Genomic DNA, 20,821 nt, shown 5'->3' with positions numbered 1-20,821 from the left:
CCAAGTGAAAGGACACCACTCAAGTTGTTATGAAAATAAAAGGATATTTATTTATAACAAGTCTACCCTGAACTCTTTATGAGTCAGGGAGCTAAGCACACAACAAAACTCTTAAGAAAATACTTTAAGTTGCACAATTTACACAAATGCCCGAGGGGCACGAAAAACCATATACTCTAAAAGTGGAATGCGAAATACTAGCAGGTAAGTAACAAGATCCAGAGGCTTCAGGATCGCTAGGACTACACTACTGAACCCTAAGGTTAGGAACAGGAGGCCTAGGGAGATCGGGTGCAGTGTGTGCACTCTCACGCAGAATGCGGGACAAAGTCTATGGATACTAGTATTCATAAAGTTACAGTTATCGGACGAATCCGACTAGATAGGCTGAAAACGAAAAAGGATCTGGACACTTAGATAGTGAACCTACGTTGGAGCACCGAAATGCTCAGGTTACCTAGCCCAGGGGCTGCGGCTGCATAGGGTTCAAAAGACGTCGGGAATCCTCGTTACAGTCTATGGAGCCTGAAAGAAGAAGTTGCTGGCAGGCGACCAGTGAAGAAGTTAGATGTGATCCAAGCCTGGATCGGTGATGGATACGACCTGAAAGCAGGGAGGACTCAGTTCTTAATCACTAGCCAGTGATTAGGTGGGCACCAGGATGGCACCGGATGAAGTCACCTCGACCAGGTGAATGGGCGACGCTGGACTCTGCTGTCCCTCGGACCAGGAGGCATTGTCGGCGACCAGGATGGAGGTGCGAGCTGTCCCACGAAGGTGTCTGCTGTCGGCGATGCTGGACCCAGGATTTGGGCAACAAACCTTGGCAAAGTCAAGCCCACGCGGTGGAGTCAAGATGGCGTCTGGAGTGGACCAGGAGGGTCCGGGGTGCTCCTCTCTTGGAAGGGAGCAAGGGCCAGTCTGGAGCAACCAGACCAGCGATGTAATCGTCGTGGTTCGTCGTCAGGAGGGCCACTAGCCAGCAGGCAAATGACCGGATATCGCGGTGAGCAGCAAAGAGCAGAAGGGCCCCACGCAGATCTCGTGGATGCTGGGGGGCTGGACTTCGGTGCTGGAGCTGCTCAGGGTTAGGGCTTCTCAAACCCCAAAGCACTCACTCGAGGATCCCTCGGCGGTCGTGCTGGATAAGCGTCGTGCAGGTTCTGAAGATGGCCGGTCCCTCAGGTCTCGTCACACCAGCGAATTTCAGCTGGGCTGATGATGCAGGTAGAGGTCAGAGATGCCAGGGAATCCGGGTCTCGTCGAGCTGGTCAGTCTTGATCCGGAGGATGGACGTGCAGCAAACCGCAAGCGCTTAGATGGTGCCCGCTGGTGCAGGGTGGCTACTCCTTAGCCACAAGGGAGAGTCTTCAGAAAAAGTCAAGAGTCCTTTCGTGGAAAGTAATCAAGATTCAGAATTATCTAATTTGGGAAGAGTGCCCGCTCCTACCTTTATTCTAAAAAAAGGGGCTGGCACGCGACTAGGTCCTGCCCATGGGTGGGACCAGGAGGGTGGTGGTTACACCCCTCTCCCTTGTCCGGACTTTCCCCAGCTCAGGGGCTGGTGTGCCCCTGGAACTGTGAGCACTGGGGTGCCACTTGCAGTCACCTTCCTCTCAGCCCTGCCTACCTGGGATACACCAAACCCTGTCTGGGATGGTGCTAGCACCGCCCCTGACAGGAAACCCTTTGTCCAAGCTCTCCTCGCTGGAAAGACTCCCAGCAGCAGGAGGTCAGACTTGTGTCTGTAGTGGCAGCATCCATTTTGTGATGCTGAGGCTCGAGTTAGCTTTAACCGGGGTTCACAGTTACATACATGTTGTGTCCTTCTAGAAGGGTGGAATGCTAACCCCGTCGCCAGAATTGGCGAGGGGTTAGTATTCCAATTCGTATGACACCTTACTCGACATGTTTTGGTAAAGCGATACCAAAGTTGGCAAATAACCGCGAGGATTATAAGGCACTTAAGAGTATATGGTACGCGTTATCATGGAACAGCTATTAGGACTTGGTTCCGCAAGCTGCAAACGGGCTCAGCTCATGCCAGAGCACCATCTCACATAATTCCACGCACTCTGCCTTCAGGATTGATAAGGCCTGCCATAAGAGTGACTGATAGGAATACATGTGTCCATTTTAGGGTTAGATATAGGAATACTATATCTAAAGCAAAGGGTGATTACACTACCTTGCCCCAGCTGTCGTGCAGCCAGTTGTGTCAGATTTGGATGGCCGGCCAGGGGTGGCATAATACATGCTGCAGCCCCTGGTAGGCCTTGGGTACACCTATGCCCTGGGTACCTAAGGTACACTGTACAGGGGCTGATAAGGTGACTCAGTATCCAATTAGATATGTACCTAAGGTACATGGAATCCATTTTACAGAGAGAGCAGTGGGCCTGGGGCCCTGAATAGCAGGGTCCCAGGTCAACTAAGTCAAAAAACCAGCAAAACACCAGGTAAAAAGTTGGGGGCAACCATAGTCCGATATCCACCTTCCTACAGACAGTATGAAGAGACTTCTCAGCATGAGAACATTCAATGCAATTACTTATGGACGTCTCAACTAGATTGTCCATCCCGGGCCACCAGTAATGCAGTCTCAACCGTTTCTTGGTACATGTTATTCCACCATGACCCTTGTGAGCCAGAGAAATTAGTTTGCTTCTAATATTAAGTGGGTGAATGAGAAAAGACCCTCTCATAATAAGATCACCCTCTATAGTCAACTCATCTTTTATTTTAGAAAATGTAAGCAACTCTTTATTAACTTGGTTTTCCCTTGGCCATCCTCTGGAAATAAAAATTTTCAGAATAACTTGACAATTATCTGAATTTGACGCTTGCAGCCAATCTGCTTGAGAAATGGAATCTTTGGTGAAAGTTAAACCATCAATCAAGTTGATGACAATTTCTTTATCATCCAATAAGATTTCATCATTATGATTAGTAACAGGACAACGAGAAAGAAAATCAGCCTTGAAATTTTTGCAACCTGAAATGTGCCTCATTGAAAAATTGGAGTCATACAACTTAGAAAATAAACGTACTAACCTAGGACTGGCATGTCTTAATCCTTTATCATTCCAAATAAAAATCAATGGTTTATGGTCTGATATCAAAACAAATTCTTTTGCCCAAACATAAGATGAAAAATGTTTAGCACCCCATACACAGGCCAACGCCTCTTTTTCTATAGTGCTGTAATTTGTTTCCGAAACAGACAACTTACGGGAAGCAAAAGCAAATATATTCTCTTCCCCCCCAACCATTTGACTAAGAATAGCTCCTATACCCACATTGCTGGCATCTACAGTAATTAAAGTCATTAAATCTTCATTGAAAGGTTTAAGGGCCGGAACATGAATAATTAAATCTTTTAAATTATCAAAAGAATCATGTTGTTCTTTGCACCACATAAATTTGACCTTACTTCTAGTCAATTTCCTCAGGGGTTCACTGATAAATGCAAAATTTTGAACAAATCGGGAATAAAATTTGCTTAATCCTAAAAATGACCTTAATTAGTCTTTATCAGATGGGTGAGGGCACTCCTTAATAGCTTTCAATAAGTCCTGCTTAGGACTTATTCCAGAATCTGAGATCACGTGTCCCAAGTAATCTACCTTATTGAGCATAAATTTACATTTTTCTTTCCGAACTGTCATGCCAAGTTTGTTTAAAATGCCCAAAATCTGATCTAAAGTTACTAGGAGCTGTTAAGCAGAATCAGAAGAAATCAAGATATCATCCTGATAAGCCAAAACATTTTTTACTTGCCCAAAAAGTTGAAACATAAGCTTCTGAAACACGGAAGCCGCTGAGGCTAAGCCAAAAGGCATCCTCAGAAATCTGAAAGCGCCAAAGGGTGTGTTAAAAGTGGTCAAATCTTTTGTATCCTCATGAAGCTCAATTTGATGGTAAGCTGCCTTCAAATCTATGGTGGAAAATATTTTTGTACCTTTTAATTGAGCAAGCATATCTTGTATGCAAGGCAATGGAAAGCCATCAACTTGTATGTTTTTGTTCAAGGACCTCAAATCTATGCACAATCTAATTTCATCACAATTCTTTTTAATAAAGACTACAATCAGAGATACCCAAAGTGAGGAATCACCTGGCTCAATAACACCATCTGCACACAACTGTTGAAGATGATTGTTCAACTTATCCCTAATGCTTAATGGCACATGCCTAACCTTATGAATAACCGGAATGACATCTGGTTTCAGTATGATCTTATGTTGAAATCCTTTAACTGATCCAATTTTATCATCAAAGACAGACTTATGTTTCTCAAGAATGCTGGTTAATGATGAACTTTTAGAGTGTAACATAGCAATATTTGAATCCTTTTCTAAAGAAATGGGGTTGTCAGTGCCAGGTCTTAATATCATACGAAATTTACCTTGATCTTTCCAACCAAGAATATTCTTGCCTTTTTTAGCCACATACATTTTTTAATTAATGACACGTTCCATAAAATTGATATTATTAATAAAATAACCCATCCTATCTATCTCTTGACCTCCAAATGCCACTGTGGAAATATCTGGAGGAATTAAAGCAATATCTTTCCATTCTTTATAAAAAAACTCATCTGAAAGTATGGTGACGGGAGACACAAGAATCCACAGTAACTTTAGCACTTAAATCACCAATCCTCACATCACAAATAGGGTCACCGTTGTCAATTTTACCTGTGGAACTAACCATATCTATGGACAAAAGAATTTTGTTAACGGTGGAATGATCAGTTATCTGTGGTTCAATAGATTCAACATGCATCACTTTAGCTTTAAATTTACAAACAGCGGAAAGATGTCCTGTTTTCTTACAATTAGTACATATTTTGTTTATAGCAGGACAAGTGGGAGAATTTTCTAAATGGGTTTTAGACCCACACCTGAAGCACTGAAGAGATTTATCTGACTTCTTCCACTCCTGTTTAACAAAAGGTGTGTTATTACGTTGATGTGTAGAAGCTTGAAGTGTAGAAGCTTGTGTAGCTACAGGAGTAACTTTATTTACCGCTTCAGCAGAAGAACGTTTCAAGGAGCCCAATTCCTTAGAAGCCGCAACAGATCTCTCAATGCCTCTGGCAATCTCTAGAGTTTCAATTAAGGAGGGATTCCTACAGCATAGTATCCGTTCTTTTACTTTGTCATTACAACAGTTAACTACGATTTGATCCCTTAAGTACCGATAGATTGGTCCTTCAAATTCACATGAAGACGCTAAAACCCAGAGTTCAGCTAAAAATGTATCAATACACTCATGTTCACGTTGTTTACGTGTGTAAAACTTATGTCTTTCTACGATTATGCTTGGCTCATCTTTAAAGTGTTTTAAAAGTCTCAAAACAGCTTCAGTAAACTCATTCCAGTCATCAGAGGGAGGACGAACAATGTGTGGTTGGTGGTCCAAAATCCTTTGTCCTTCATTGCCTAAACAATTGTATAACATAACATTTTCACCAGTCAAGAAAAATGCTATCCCATCAATGGCTATTATATAACTAGTAAATGACTTATACCACTGTGTCCATTTGATTTTAGGAGTTCCAGGTTCAGGAAGAAAAGTCGAAGGAAGAACACCAGTTTAAGTGGTCATAATGAATATGAAAGAAGAAAAGGAAAAGCAGAATGTAGAAATAAAGAAAAGAATGTAGATAAGCTAGAAGAGAACATTTTAAATGTATATTAATTAGAAATTCAAATAGCTGAAAATTGTAGAACACAAAAACATTACCATGTGGTATAATGTATTAAACATGTAATGATCACTATATTAGTGACCAGCTTACCTGAAACAAGTGATGAAAATTACTTTTTTGAAATAATCTAGCGTGAAAATAACAAAAAACGCTAAAATACAGCATCAAAATCTTATAATATTAAACATTAAAGATAATTGTATCAAATTAATTTAAAGTCTGGAAAAGGTGTGCGCATCACCGCGCAACTGTAAAAATAACTGCAATTTAAAGTCTTGAAAAGGTGTGCGTATCACCGCGCAACTGTAAGAATAATTGTTGTTTCAGTTATGATCCATTTGTATTTGCCGGAGTAGAAAGCCGATCTGACATTGCTTCATAAACTATTAGAGGAAAGCAGTTAGGTGAAGCTCAGGCGTCAGTAGCGTAGCTCCGTGTAAACGATAGAGACTCCAAGAAAGGCGGAGGCGTCACAAGGAGTATCGGAGCAGTAGAGACGAAGAGAACGTCACAAGAAGCATCAGAAACTCTGAGCTGAAATGACAAAGGATTTGCGGTGGGATGGTGGCTCGTGAGTAACAACGAGAGTAGAATCTTGGGTGAGTTTAAAAATAATTTTGATGCTCGAGTGACAACAAGGTCTCTTTCGGGCAAATATAATGTAAAAATAAATTTTTAAGCAAGCTCACAAAAGTCATCCAATCTTCAGTGGTAGTGAAAAGTAGAACTGCGCTGCTCGAAAGGATATTTGTTGTACAGTAAAGATGTGGCCAATCAGCGCAAGTCAGAAAGAAATTTGACGAGTAATCAGAATAACACAGATATAATAGCCGCTCGAAAGGAAATTTATTGACCAATCTTCAGCGGGAAGTGTTGAATAAATTACTCGAATAAAATCCCAGGGTTCAGGGAAATGCTGAATGATGGCATGTTATAACAAGAAAAGAAATGAGCCAAAAACAGTATCTTAAAGGTTGTAATCAATGATGTAGGCAGGTAAGCAGGTAATCCGGTCCAAATATCAGTAGATATAATGAGATCCAAGATAATGGTAGATTGAAAAGAGACACTGGAGTTCTGTTAGCTGTATTAAAATCATAAATAAAGATGAGTGGGTTCTTTAGAGAGCTGTATGAATCACCTCGTCGCCAAATTCATGTTGCATCCAAGGAGGGAGTCAATCAGAAGAGATGTTTAAGATGAGTTTATTCTGAGAAAAGATACAGCGCTCCTATGCTAACAGAGTGTCCTTCTCTAACTAAGCCGCAGTCTCAACTGTTCCAGAGACTTCAGAGGCTTCAAGCCAAAACATTATAAGTTGCTAGGTAATATACCCAACATGCTTGTACAGTATAAATCTTTATTACAGAAATACACAATACATCTGATAAATGAATGAATGAATAAATAAGTATAAGAAAGAATATAACAAAAGTCCATCTGCGTTCCCATGATTTATTCAGACTTTGTGTTGTACCATTACATTTAGCCTTGTAACAAGACTTTTGGTATGTATTGCTGGTTAAAACCTTTTGATGACAAATGTCCAATTTGACATTTCCAAGACGTTTCCAGATCGTAGATTAGATGCACATTAGAAGTGTGTTTTGGTTATGATGGCTGCACTGCTGTGGCTTTGGGCTGGAAATTAAAATGCAGGGATGAAGGGCTGCTGTCCCTCGGAGGTCTTAGAGGTGTACTTGTTATCTTTTTTTAAATGATGTAGGTAATATTGATGAATTCTAACTTAACTGTGGGTTTACTTATTGCCTATTGTTTAGTACACCAGTTATATAGTGTCTTTTATTTGAACAGATGTACCATTGACTGGAAGAAAGGAAAAAACGTTACAGTTAAAACCATAAAGAAGAAACAGAAACATAAAGGTCGAGGCACTGTTCGTACAATCACTAAACAAGTTCCAAATGATTCATTCTTTAATTTCTTTAGTCCAATAAAAGGTAAGACATATTCCTACGTGCACTGACATTTTAGGAAGGTCAATATGCTTCTGCTTTGTATTTGACATAGTCAAAAAAAAAATAACAGTCCAAAATCGTTAATGTTCAATAGCTTACTAAGTGCTTTTGTTGCATATTATATAACCTCAAAAATATTGCTGCAGCTCTAAATTCATATGAAGTAAAACGGTGGGAGTCATTCACTATCTAATATTTATTCATTCTCAGGGTGCTTTCCGTAATGGGTTTTTAAGAACAGTCACTTCACATTTCAATTAGTTTATTAATACAGCGCCAGGGCAGTAAACATTGAGCAGACGTCATCCTAAAACAATACGTGTACAGTGGCACATTTTTCTAGTGTTTTAGTTTGTATTACAACATTGTGCATTCCTTCAAAAAACCTTATTCTACTTTCTGACAATTGATATACCGATATATGCTAGTTCAGACTAGCGTGCACTTTATAGTCTTGCCTTAGCTTTTGTTGAGTGTGCTTACATGTAATATATAAGCTCAATGCTATACAGAGGATTGCAACGGGGGAATCATGAAGCTATTCTTCTTGGAGCCGTAGCCATAATAATAGCTCAGCTTGCTTCATTGAGCCTCAAGGTTACAAAACCTGGTTCTGTCAGAGTGCCAGCTAAGCCACGAATGTGTGCAAATGTGGGAAGCTTATGGGGAGAACAATATGATGATTCCATTGGGCATTTTTCTGTTTTTATTTTTTTAGTTTTAATAACTACAATAAATGCAGACATCTCCCAGGTACATTTACCGTCTTTACATCATTCATTGTATGTTTACATGCTGTTGCATCACATTACAGAACTGTAATTCTTTAAGTTTCAGGGGCAAACTAGTTATCTGTGGGGCATTACATAAACCCAAGCCCTCCCTCAACTCAGCACTTCGTCTTAAAGCTTAAACACCGAATCTGTACAATCAGCAATTTTTCTATGACATTTATGAGGTTTTTCAATCAATCTCGTCACGTTTGTAGCAAGCTGTGCTCTAATAAGTTGTTTGGGGAAGGTGTATCGATGATACATTCTAACGCCTGTAGAGTCTTGGGTTCTTGCAGTAATGTGCTGTGCATTTGTGTACTCATTCTGCACAAAATTTCATTGGGCCTTATTAGAGAAATGTAGGATGAGGCTGCAGGTCCACCCTGAGCAAATGGTGTACAATGCAATGTTCTAAGGTAAATATGCTTTGCTGCACAGATATCTACCATCAATTTCACCAAGAAAAACTTTGCCTGTAGAGAAACTTCATTTCTCATGTTTCACTTTTAGAAGCAATTACTAGGAGATTTGAGTGGTGTCTCTTTGAGAACTACCTAGAACAGTGGGTGACTTTTCTCCTTTGTTGAAGCAGTATTTCATAGATTACTTTTTCATAGAACTTTTTATATGTTAAATATATGGCATGTGCTCTAGATTTAACTATGTTGTGATCTTGCTGGTAAGTACGTTTCTCATCTTGATAATATTTTTGCAATCTTTTTTTTTTAAATATTGTATTATCATTTCGTTGTCATACATCTTGACATGTTCAAAAACAATAAACATCTCCATCTTGAGCTGAGTTGTACATCACTTGTCCATGGCGCACATAACAAATAATTCTCTGCCTGTAATATACAGTATAAACAAAAGGTGACACTACTATTTTAGCACCCACCGTCAAGTAATTATAGCTCTAGTTCCACCTTTTAGGCCCTTTTGCCTTAATCATGGGCTACCTTCAGGGGTCGAGGCCGCCCTTGGGGCTCACATATATTCCCCCGGGATTCGAATATTTTGCAATCTTGACATAACATGCAGCAGTGAAGTTGGGGACTTTGAGATTTGTATTGGGTGGTAGGTCAGGTATTTCCAGATTGTTTAGTGAAAGGCAAACTAATGAATAGAGTAAATAGACATTTTTAAATAGACATTTTGGAATTCCTGGAAGTGTAATATAAGCAGATAGTACCTTTTTTATTGAAATTATATTTAAATATGTTTTAAATGATATATATATGTCACAAATCCCGGTGAAGGTAGAGCCTGTCCTGCGGGGCGGTCCGTCTCTGGGTTACCGGCAACCCCAAACTTATAGTATAAAATCTTCTGAAGTACAAGAGATACAGACGGATAGTTGCAGATATTAGTATTTACTGCTGCAGAAAAATAAAGCTTTCGCCTTGGTCATGCTGGAAACACTTACTAGCCCACTTCCATATGGAGCCACAGTTCTGCCTCATAGAAAGAGGACTAATACCAACACCCTTCAGTGCAAAACAACGGCTGACATCTTAGCGTGATAAATTATAGATCAATAAATTTTTCAATTGTCTTAGTGCCAAATGTATGTGTACACATCTGCACATTATCCATCTGATTCATAATACGATTTAAGCTATATATGACCAGCACGACATAGCATGACACAAATAATAAGTGCAGTATTTGAATATAAGTAACACATTAAAGCAACTGCCGATTTCATTATAATTCGTAAGTGCTCTTAATATCGCAAAATTGTTTGAGTAGAGACAATACAATTCTTTCCTAGCTCATAGTCCGTAATAAGAAACGCCTCTTCATCATTTCATTTGGTGCGGTAGGCGCATGCGTGTCATTGACCAACTCGAACGTAAACAAAACAGTCGATCCCCAGTGGGCATAAACTGCACTAAGACACATGGTTGAATTAATAACCAACTATTCACAATCTAGCCCAAGTGAACATATGCTGACAAGAGATCTTGTAACACAGCTTAGATGAAACAGCTCGATTAAGTGATAAACCATACCTATAAGAAATACAAAATGTGTATATAATTAAAATGCAGCAGAAAAATATTATACAGCCAAAATGTTCTATACCATATATATGTATATATTACATCAGTTGTGCAGGGGGTCTGCCAGTTCCTCACTTGAATTCAGCCCCTATAAAGTCATGGTTTCCAATTCCACAATATACCTTGACTCCAATTGTCGCAAAAGAAGCACCCTGTTCCCACCTCGCACATTCTCATGCACTGTATCTATAACCACCATCCGCAGTAGTTTCTCATTCAGGAGATGGTGGTCAAAGAAGTTTCTTGCAACTGGGTACTGCCTGTTGTTGTGTCCTATTGCCCTAACATGTTCCAATACTCTCTTTTTAGCACAATGAATAGTACTGCCTATGTATGCCATGTTGCATGGGCAAATCAAAGCATATACACAGTGTGTAGCATTACAGGTTAAGGTTTTTCTGATCTCCCACTCTCTACTAATACTAAAGATGGCGTGTGTGGAGCAGTCAACACTGTTAACACTAGCCTTACATTTCCTGCAATATCGGAAGCCCGGATGAGTATTGTTGTTGAGTTTTAATATAGCCTTATAGCCCGCCGTTGCGGGCTATACTGGCTATTAAAGGCCTGCTGAATTGTTAAAGGCCCGAGCCGAAGGGACTTTAATTGCCGGTATAGCCCTGCTACGAAGGGCTATAAGGCTATTAGAACTTTATGCCACTAGAGGGCAGAATGTTCTAACAAATTAAACGAAGGGTTCTCGAAGCTCGAGGGGATATAAATCTCCTCAAGCTTCGAGAAGCCTTTGAAGAACATTGGAATGTTGCTCTGCTGGCCTTTACCGGCCCGTAGAAGCAGGGAGCAGTCTATTGTCTGCAATGGAGCTCCCAACATTCCAATGTTCTAATATTCCTTGTTACCAGATTAGAGCTCAGTTCATCTCTCAAGGACCTATTTCTTTTGAATGTTATTTGAGGACTGCTCTTCAAATGTTTTTGCAGATTGCTATCTGTCAACAGCACATTCCAGTGTTTTTGTAACACCTGGCAAATATTCTGAACCTGTCCTGAGTAAGTTGTTATAAATCTCAAAATCTCTGATTCAGCTTGTTCTCTAACAGGATGTAACAGCTGATTGCGGGTCACTGAATCTACTCTATTGCATGCATCCTGTATAGTCTTGCGACTATACCCTCTTTCTTTGAACCGTTGGGACATGATCTCCTTCTCCTTCTCTTTCTTATAACTCCTATCCGAGCTGCAATTGCGCTTAGCGCGTAACAACTCACCATATGGTATACAATTTACGAGGATGGGAGCTGGAGGCGCTTAGAATGCTGTTACCAGCAGTCTTCTTGCGGAATAGATGTGTGTGAATCATTTGCTCTTTAATTTCTACAACCACATCAAGAAATTAAATTTTATCTCTACTGATATGTTCCGTAAAAGCTAGATTGTATGTGTTGTCATTAAGCTTCTTAACAAAAGCTATAGCAGACTCAGGATCACCGTCCCAGATTAAAAAGATGTCATCAATATACCGCAGCCACAGGACACAGTTGGAAAATTCCTCCAACTGGGCGGCCACCTGCTCCTCCCACCAGCCAATGAATAGATTGGCATAACTGGGGGCGAAGCAGGTGCCCATAACTGTGCCCTATGACTGCCGGTAGAGAGACATCATCGAACAGAAAAAAAGTTATTTGTTTGACAAAAGTCTATCATGTCCAAAATCATCTCCAAGTGGAAAAATAATGAGATTGAACGGGTTTTAAGAAAGTGTCTAATGGCTTGCAGCCCAAGTTGGTGTTGTGCGCTTTTGTACAAACTGCACACATCAAGCGTCACCAGGGTGTAATTGGGCTCCCAATGTATACCATCTATCACCGTCAGAAAGTGTGTGGTGTCTCGCAGGTAAGCTGGTAATCCTGCTACAAAGGGTCTCAGATAATGATCAATAAATCGAGCTGTCTGATGCATATATTTGTCTCTGAAAGAGACACGTTAGTGATAGATTCCTTACCTTAGAATATCCCCAGGCGTCAGACTGGATCAGGAAACTTTTGCGTAGCAGTACCCTTGCACGTCGGTAGGTGTCGTCTGCCGCTCCGCGTTCGTCGTCGGCGACGTGGGCACCGTGATGATGTCGTCGGAGTACTTAGACGCCGCCTCCGCTTGCTGACGTCAGTTCTTCTTTTTTCCGCACCAGCCAGCGCAGATCTGGAAAGAGCAGTTACCCTAGTCAATTTTTGACTACGTTTTTGCTGATCTTTTTGATCCATTTCGAAGTCTGTACGACTCCGACGGTGCCGTAGGGATGTCCGGCTTCAAGCATTGCGACAAGTGCGACCGTACCATGTCGGTCACGGATCCCCACCGCCTGTGCCTGATGTGTTTGGGCGTCGACCATGACGACGAGGCCTGCCCCGACTGTTGGGCCCTTTCGAGAAAAGCCATGCGGGAGCGGTCCCGCAGGCGACTCGAACTCCGGCAGTCGGCCCGCGCCGCGTGAGGTCCCGGTCCCACGGGAGGTCGAGGGACAGGTCGCGGGGACGGAGTCGTCACAGCTTCGGGAGTCGGCGCCACTCCTCCGGGTCCAAGTCGTCAGGTAAAAAACATAAGAAGTCGAAGAGGCATCATCGCTCTTCTGACTCCCCCTGACGCTCGCGCGATGCGGCCGGGGGTTCGGATGACACCACCCACGCGGCTCGCGGGAGTGGCGGGCGCCGCGTTCGGCCCCATACCCGTTGCCATGGCCATGAGGTCCCTTTGTCCTCCGACAGGCTCCGCGTCGCCTCCGGGCACGCCTCCAGGCACAGCGGACCCGTCTGGGGGCCCTAGTGGGTCGGGGGCTTCGACCCCGACGCCGTTGGGTGCTTCGGCCCCACCGCCGCCAGCGCCTTCGGGCCTGGCGCAGCAGGGCCCCACGATCCCGACGCCTTCGGGGCCGCCGCCGCTGGGCCTTCCTCTGGCTCTGGATCCTCACCGGTGGACCTTACGACCCCCCCGGCGTCGGTCCGTGTGGTGTCACCTCCGGCGCCGTCCCCGATACCTCCTTTACTTTGGTTCCGACGTATCGGCGCCGCACCCGACGCCGTTTGGAGATTTTTACTTCTATGAACCGACCTCATACAATTACAACCCTGAATCTCAGGAGATGGGTGATGAGGGGGATTGGGAGGGGTCTGAGGTCCCTCTGACCAAGGAGTGTCAGTCTAATGTGGACTGGGCAGGAGACCTTGGGGAGGCCAGTGGCCTGGACACCTCTCCAGACACTGGATTTGTCTCTCCCCCTACCGTGGCTTCGGAGGAGGGGGCTACCTATGGTGTGGTGTTGACGAGGGCTGCCAAGGCCTTGGGCCTTGAGCTCCCCGTCGCGGCCGTGAGGACTAACCTCCTCACAGAGGTCCTTAAGCCGCAGTCATGCTCCATGGAGCCTCTGCTGCCGTTTAATGAGGCCTTGACGGACGTTCTTTTGGACACTTGGTCCGGGCCCGCTACGGGTTCGCCCGTAGATAGGAACGTGGCCAGACGCCACCGCCCGGCTCCGGGCGACCCATGTTTCCTGTCCTCCCAACCCACCCCCGAGAGCCTGGTCATCCAGGCCTCTAATTCCCAGACCGCATTCCCGACGGCCCCGCCGGACAGGGAATCCAAGAGGTACGAGAATTATGGAAAGAAGATATTCTCGTCCCTTAGTTTGGGACTGTGGTCTTCCAACACCGCATGCCTCTTGGGCCGCTACACCCACTCTCTGTGGGAGACGGTGGCGGAAGTGCTGCCAGAGTGCCCGTTGGAGGTACGGGCCAAACTCGGCCAAGCCCTTGTGGAGGGCCGGGACGCAGCCAAGTATTCCATCAGGTGTGGACTGGATACTACCGACTCGCTGGGCAGAGCGATGGCTACGACAGTGGCGGTGAGACGCCACGCCTGGCTGAGATCCGCCAATTTTTCGGCAGATGTCCAGAACACACTTATGGACATGCCGTTCGATGGCCGTCGCCTCTTTGGCGACAAGGCAGACCACGCGCTTGAGCGCTTTAAGGACTCCAGGGCTACGGCCAAGTCCTTGGGCCTCTCGGCCCTGCGCCAGCAAACGGGTGCCTTTCGCTCCTTTCGTGGCCAGGGAAGGGGCGCCCCCACACGTGCCGCCAGCCACTCGCCGCAGACTCGTCCAGCGCGGCAGCGGACGTGGAAACCGCCACGGAGGCGGTCGGGGAACCAGGCGAAGTCAGTCCACACCTGCCCCCGCGGCATCCACCTCTAAACGCTCCTAGTCCGTGCTTTTCGGCCCATGTGACGCCAGTGGGAGGCAGGGTTCGCCTTCACCACTCTCACTGGCGCACTGTCACTTCGGACAGGTGGGTGCTGCAGATCGTCCGAAGGGGCTACTCCCTCTCCTTCGAGACGACTCCTCAAGCCATGCCACCACAACACCACCGCGTATCGGAGGATCACTTGCGGCTCCTGCAGGAGGAAGTTTCGGCCCTCTTAGCCAAGGGGGCCATCGAGCGCGTTCCTGGTCCAGAAGTAGGACGTGGTTGCTACTCCCACTACTTTCTGGTACCCAAGAAGGGCAAAGGGGGCCTACGCCCTATCTTGGATCTGAGGAACGTCAACGGCTTCCTCCGGAAGGAGAAGTTCAAAATGCTGACTCTGACTCTGGCTCAGGTCTTAGCTGCCCTAGACCCAGGAGACTGGATGGTAGCGTTGGACTTGCAGGACGCGTATTTCCACATCCCCGTCCTGCCGGCCCACCAGCGTTACCTGCGGTTCACGGTAGGCCACGTGCACTTTCAGTTTACCGTGCTCCCCTTCGGCCTTACCAGCGCCCCACGGGTGTTCACGAAGGTGATGGCGGTGGTTGCAGCTCATCTGCGCAGGTTAGGGGTGTCAGTCTTCCCCTACCTAGACGACTGGTTGTTGAAGGCGGGCTCGCCCCAGACAGTCGTCAGCCACCTCGACTACGGCGGATCTCCTGCATCAGCTGGGATTTTCCATCAATGTGCCGAAGTCACACCTGTGCCCCTCTCAGAAGCTCCTTTTCATCGGAGCGGTTCTCGACAGCGGGTTCGGGATATACAGGCTCTGATTCCGATCTTCCGGCCTTTATCCCGAGTTTCGGTCAGGTTGACGCTGCGGCTTCTGGGGCTGATGGCCTCCTGCATCCTTCTGGTGCATCACGCACGGTGGCGGATGCGGGCTCTGCAGTGGGACCTGAAGTTTCAGTGGGCCCAGCATCAGGGCAACCTGTCCGACTATGTCCTGATCTCGGAGGGCACTGCGAGACAGCTGCAGTGGTGGCTCACGGACCGCGATTGGGTCAACGGCAGATCCCTCTCCCTTCCCCAACCGGAGCACGTAGTTGTGACGGACGCGTCCCTCCAAGGCTGGGGAGGCCACATGGGAGAGGCGGAGATCAGAGGCCTCTGGTCTCCGGCGGTGTCCCGGCTCCATATCAACCTGTTGGAGCTGCGGACGATTCGTCTAGCACTGAAGGCATTCCTCCCGTCTGTCCGAGGGAGTGTAGTGCAAGTGTTCACGGACAACACCACCGCCATGTGGTACTGCAACAAACAGGGCGGGGTGAGGTCGTGGACCCTCTGCCAGGAGGCTCTGCGCCTCTGGCAATGGCTGGAACATCGGGGCGTGACTCTGATGGTTCAACACCTGGCAGGTTCTCTGAACGCCAGTGCGGACGAACTCAGCCGACGGTGCTCGATGGATCACGAATGGCATCTGAACTCGGACGTGGCGCAAGACATCTTTCAGCAGTGGGGAGAGCCTTGGTTAGATCTATTCGCCACCGAAGAGAACGCGCAATGTCATCAGTTCTGCGCGTTGGAATTTCCAAGGCGGCACTCGCTCGGAGACGCTTTTCATTGCGAGTGGAGCTGCGGTCTGTTGTGCGCATTTCCGCCTATACCACTTCTGCCCAGAGTGCTGAAGAAGATCAAGCGCGACCGGGCACAAGTCATCCTTGTGGCTCCGGACTGGGCACGAAGGAACTGGTATCCCGAGCTACTCAGTATGTCAGTCGATCCCCCGGTTCGTCTGCCTCTTCAGGAGGACCTTCTGTTGCAGCAGCAGGGGACGGTCCTCCACCCGAACCTGTCCAGTCTCCACTTCCATGCTTGGAGATTGAGCGGCGCCAGTTGAGGCCATTTGACTTGCCTCCTGAAGTCTGTAACATCATTCTGGCAGCCAGGCGTCCCTCCACAAAGTCGGTATACGCCTGCAGGTGGAACAGATTTGTGGCATGGTGCACAGCAAAGGCTGTGGATCCCCTCAATGCCCCTCTTTCTGAGGTTCTCCTCTTTCTTCTCTCTCTGGCCCAGCAGGGCTCTGCTCTGGGCACTGTCAAGGGCTATCTTTCAGCTCTTTCAGCCTTTCTGAGGCTGCCTGACCAACCTTCTTTGTTCAAGTCCCCTATCGTTAATCGATTCCAGAAGGGCATCACTCATACGTTTCCTCCTGTTCCCTTTGTGATGCCTCAGTGGGACTTGAACCTGGTTCTTACGTTTCTGATGTGTGCTCCCTTTGAGCCACTTCACAACTGTCCTCTTCGTCTTCTTTCTTTGAAGACTGCCTTCCTGGTAGCCATCACCTCTGCCAGGAGAGTGAGTGAGCTCCAGACTCTATCTTGTAAACCTCCTTTCCTTTCAGTCCATCCGGACAAGGTTGTGTTACGGACAAGGCCCTCCTTCCTACCCAAGGTAGTCGCGGCCTTCCACATTGGGCAATCCATCACGTTGCCCACCTTCTTTCCGCCTCCGCACCCCTCGAGAGAGGAGGAGAGGCTCCACCGTCTGGACCCAAAACGTGCGCTCTCATTTTATCTGAATCGCACACAACAGTTCCGGGTGGATGATCAACTCTTTGTTGGGTACGCGGGCGCTAAGAAAGGGAAAGCGGTGCACAAGCGGACCATCTCCAGGTGGATTATCTTGTGCATCCAGGCGTGTTACTCCTTGGCTAAGAAGGAACCCCCTGTTGGGCTGAGGGCTCATTCCACTCGAGCCACAGCCACTACAACTGCCTTGGGCCGAGGTGTGCCCTGGCAGGACATTTGCCAGGCAGCTACGTGGGCCTCGCTGCACACGTTTGCAAGACACTATTGCCTGGACAGTCAAGTCCGGAGGGACGGCTACTTTGGCCGTTCTGTCCTCCAGGACTTTCTGGTGTGATTATTGGTTCGCAGACCCACCACCACGGGGATGGTATTGCTGGGGTATCTATTCTAAGGTAAGGAATCTATCAATAACGTGTCTCTTTCAGATGCACAAGTTACTACTTGTGTAACGATATATCTGTAAGAGACATTAGTTAGTGATAGATTCCTTACCGACCCACCCATCCTCCCCGTTCTGCGAACCGATATCTAGGGTTAAGGTCATCCCCTTTCAGGGCCCTAGTTTCATGGCACCAGTGTTGGTTTTTGGCATGGCTCTGCGCTTCTGGCGCGGAAAAGCTGTGTCTAAGAACTGACGTCAGCACGCGGAGACGGCGTCTAAGTACTCCGACGACGTCATCACGACGGACGCGGAGCCGCAGACGACGCCTACCGGACGCGCAAGGGTACTGCTACGCAAAAGTTTCCGGATCCAGTCTGACGCCTGGGGATATTCTAAGGTAAGGAATCTATCACTAACTAATGTCTCTTACAGATATATCGTTACACAAGTAGTAACTTGTGCTCCAGACTCCGATTTTTCTTAAAGCCAGGAATCTTGTGATTCCGCATTTTCTTAAGATCCCTCAAGACCCCTCTTTCAAACACCTCTATAGCATCACATTCAATGTTTGGAAGAAAAACAGATTTGGGTTTAAAACCACTACCCGGATTAACATCCAAATCTATCCCATAATGTTGTAGGTTTATAATGGCATCTTCATTGGACATATCTTGGTCACTTAACGAGGAAATTGCATGCATAACTTTAATATCATCAACATTGAGATTACTCATAGACACATTGTGTAATAACTCATTTTTCTTATGCTTGGTGTCAAACCATTTTTTTCAACTTGAGTTTGCGTGAGAAATAAAATAAATCATTCCTTGTCTGTACAAAATTAAAATTCGTGGTGGAACAAAAAGACAAACCTAGTCCAAGCATTTCATCCTTGCAGAGGGACCGTTGCGAAAGATTGTTGACCGTCCTAGTTGAGCCTTCTTGCCCCTTGTCACCATTCCCACTGGACCTCCTGCATCACTTTTTGCTCCTCTGCTTGGCTTGTTTGTTCTCCTTATTTTTCCTCTGTCGCTTCGCCCTCTGCCTCTCTGACCACTCGGATCCTGAAATTGGTCTGTCCTGCCTTTGTTCATCATTTGGAACTGATATAAAAAAATGATTTGCCTTCTTTTGCTGAATTGGCTGCTGTAACAGATGTATCTGAAAGACTACTGTCAGGTACATCACTCTCACTCATTCCCACACTAGTCGGTATCACGATTGGCTGGGCAACAGCCACATCTCTTCTAAATAGATGATCATATTTCTTATGGAAGGTTAGTGTTCAGCCAGATTGATAATCTTTATAGTCTCTCAAAAATTTGCGTTGTTTTTAGCCGTGATTTCCTCCTCCAGTTTTTCCATCCTGATAAGAAAATTCTTCATAAATAACTCAAGTGCTTCTTTCGTGATCAGCTTTGGTGCATGTCCACAGTTCTTCGGGATCTCGACCTATGACGCTGGACTTCGATCGGCTGACTCCGATACAGATTGCAGTGTCGGTCAAAGTTGCTTCTCTTCCACGGCGTTGTATGACATCGGATGTTGTGTCGAACATTCAGACTGAGCAGGTTTTGATTTTTTCTCAGGGAGAGGTTGTGGAAAGACAGCCTATGTCAATTGAAGCAGGGCCCTTTCAGCTCATTTCTGAGATGTGTGGCTCCGATGGAGGAGAGCTAGTTGTGTGCTCTGAGAGAAATTAGTGGCCTGGATTCTTCTCTAGCTTCAGGGTTGCTTTCTCCCCCTGGCCTTGCCACGGAGGCAAGTTCCAACTTTGCAGACATTCTAAGGAAAGTGGCTACAGTTTTAAACTTACCATTTCCTACGGTGCAAAGGTCCACAGACCCTTTGATAGAAGTCCTTTTCAGGGAACCTGTTCTTCTGGTTGGGTAGACTCTTATTTATGTTTTATTAGGTACTTGGTTTAATTAGAGTCTGGGGCCTCAGTGGACCGAGATATTGCACGTAGATACCTGCCTACACCTGGGGACCCAGTTTGTCTTCATAGACACCCTCCCACCTGTAGCCTGGTGACTCAGGTTGGGACTTCTTCGCAGAATGTAGATTCTGTTCCTTAGATTCCAGTGGGTAAGTAGTCTAGGACTCGTGATGCATGTGGTAAACACATCTTTGCTGCGGCAAGCCGAGCCTTGCGATCCCCAAATACATCTTGTGTGCTAGGGCCATATGCCCATGCTTTATGGGATCCACTATAGAATGTATTACATCTCTTCTGGATAATGTCCACTCTGAGATTGGTGATTTGAATAAAGATGGTCTGCAGGCTGCTAGGCTTACCATAAGGTGGGATTTGGACACTACGGACTCTGTAGGTCGCGCTATGGCAACACCATTAGCATTAAGGCATCAGGCTTGGTTGGCAACTTTGGTTTCTATGAGGCTGTCCAATCGACTTTGGTCAACATGACATTTGATGATGCCCATGTTTTTAGAAGTCAAGCTGATGCAGTGTTTAGATGCTTCCCTTAAAGACAGGTCTTCAGAGTCATAGCTTTTCATTGTTTGTTACGTGTAACTTGTCTTTATGCTTGAGATTTAGGCTTTTTCTCTAAAAGTGAATAAGCTTTGTTTATTGTGTTTTACACGTCCTTTTTTGGTTTGACTTCTTGGTGTCCTGCGAGAGCAGATGTTTTATTCTCACTACCATGTTTCCCTTTTTTAGGCTGGTATTGATTTAGATGACTAGGGAGGTTTCCCTTTGTCCCTTTGCCTCTCAGGAAGAGCTTTCTCCTCAAGAGGTTATTTAAAGACGTGTCTTCTTGTATGGAAGATTTTCTGATGCAGGCTTCTTTGAGGCAGCTCAGTATTCTAAAATATGCATGGTTTTGACCTTTCATTGTCTCTCATAGGGACATGTTAGTATGCCAGTGGTAAGTCTGGTATATAAGGATGCTCTGGTCTTTACTCGTTAGAATAATCAGCGTAGTATGTCCTCACTACTCTTGTGGTGTGCATATTTATTATGGTGATGATGGATTCAGAGCTTACGTTTTGCATTCTTCTGAATACATGTTCTTGTGGTTCATCCTGCATTAAAATCCTCTTGGACTATGTGTTTCTTATGATGTAGGTTGTTTTCTCCTTCTGAGCGG

General features: G+C 45.7%; 1 protein-coding gene across 11 annotated transcripts in view; it reads left to right on the top strand.

The window, feature by feature from the left end:
- NAP1L4 (nucleosome assembly protein 1 like 4) overlaps positions 1 to 20,821 on the top strand; it is a 1,422,554-nt gene that overhangs the window by 860,056 nt on the left and 541,677 nt on the right. For all 11 annotated transcript variants that reach the window (XM_086957864.1, XM_086957862.1, XM_086957858.1 and 8 more), the window contains one exon: positions 7,532 to 7,677. In XM_086957864.1, coding sequence (XP_086813990.1) covers positions 7,532 to 7,677 — 146 coding nt within the window. The remainder of the gene's footprint in view (positions 1 to 7,531; positions 7,678 to 20,821) is intronic.

Source organism: Lissotriton vulgaris, chromosome 2_1, assembly GCF_964263255.1.
Source record: "Lissotriton vulgaris chromosome 2_1, aLisVul1.2, whole genome shotgun sequence".
Lineage (NCBI taxonomy): Eukaryota > Metazoa > Chordata > Amphibia > Caudata > Salamandridae > Lissotriton > Lissotriton vulgaris.
Note: the sequence above shows the minus strand (reverse complement) of the source record. Positions and strands in the feature narration are given on the sequence as shown.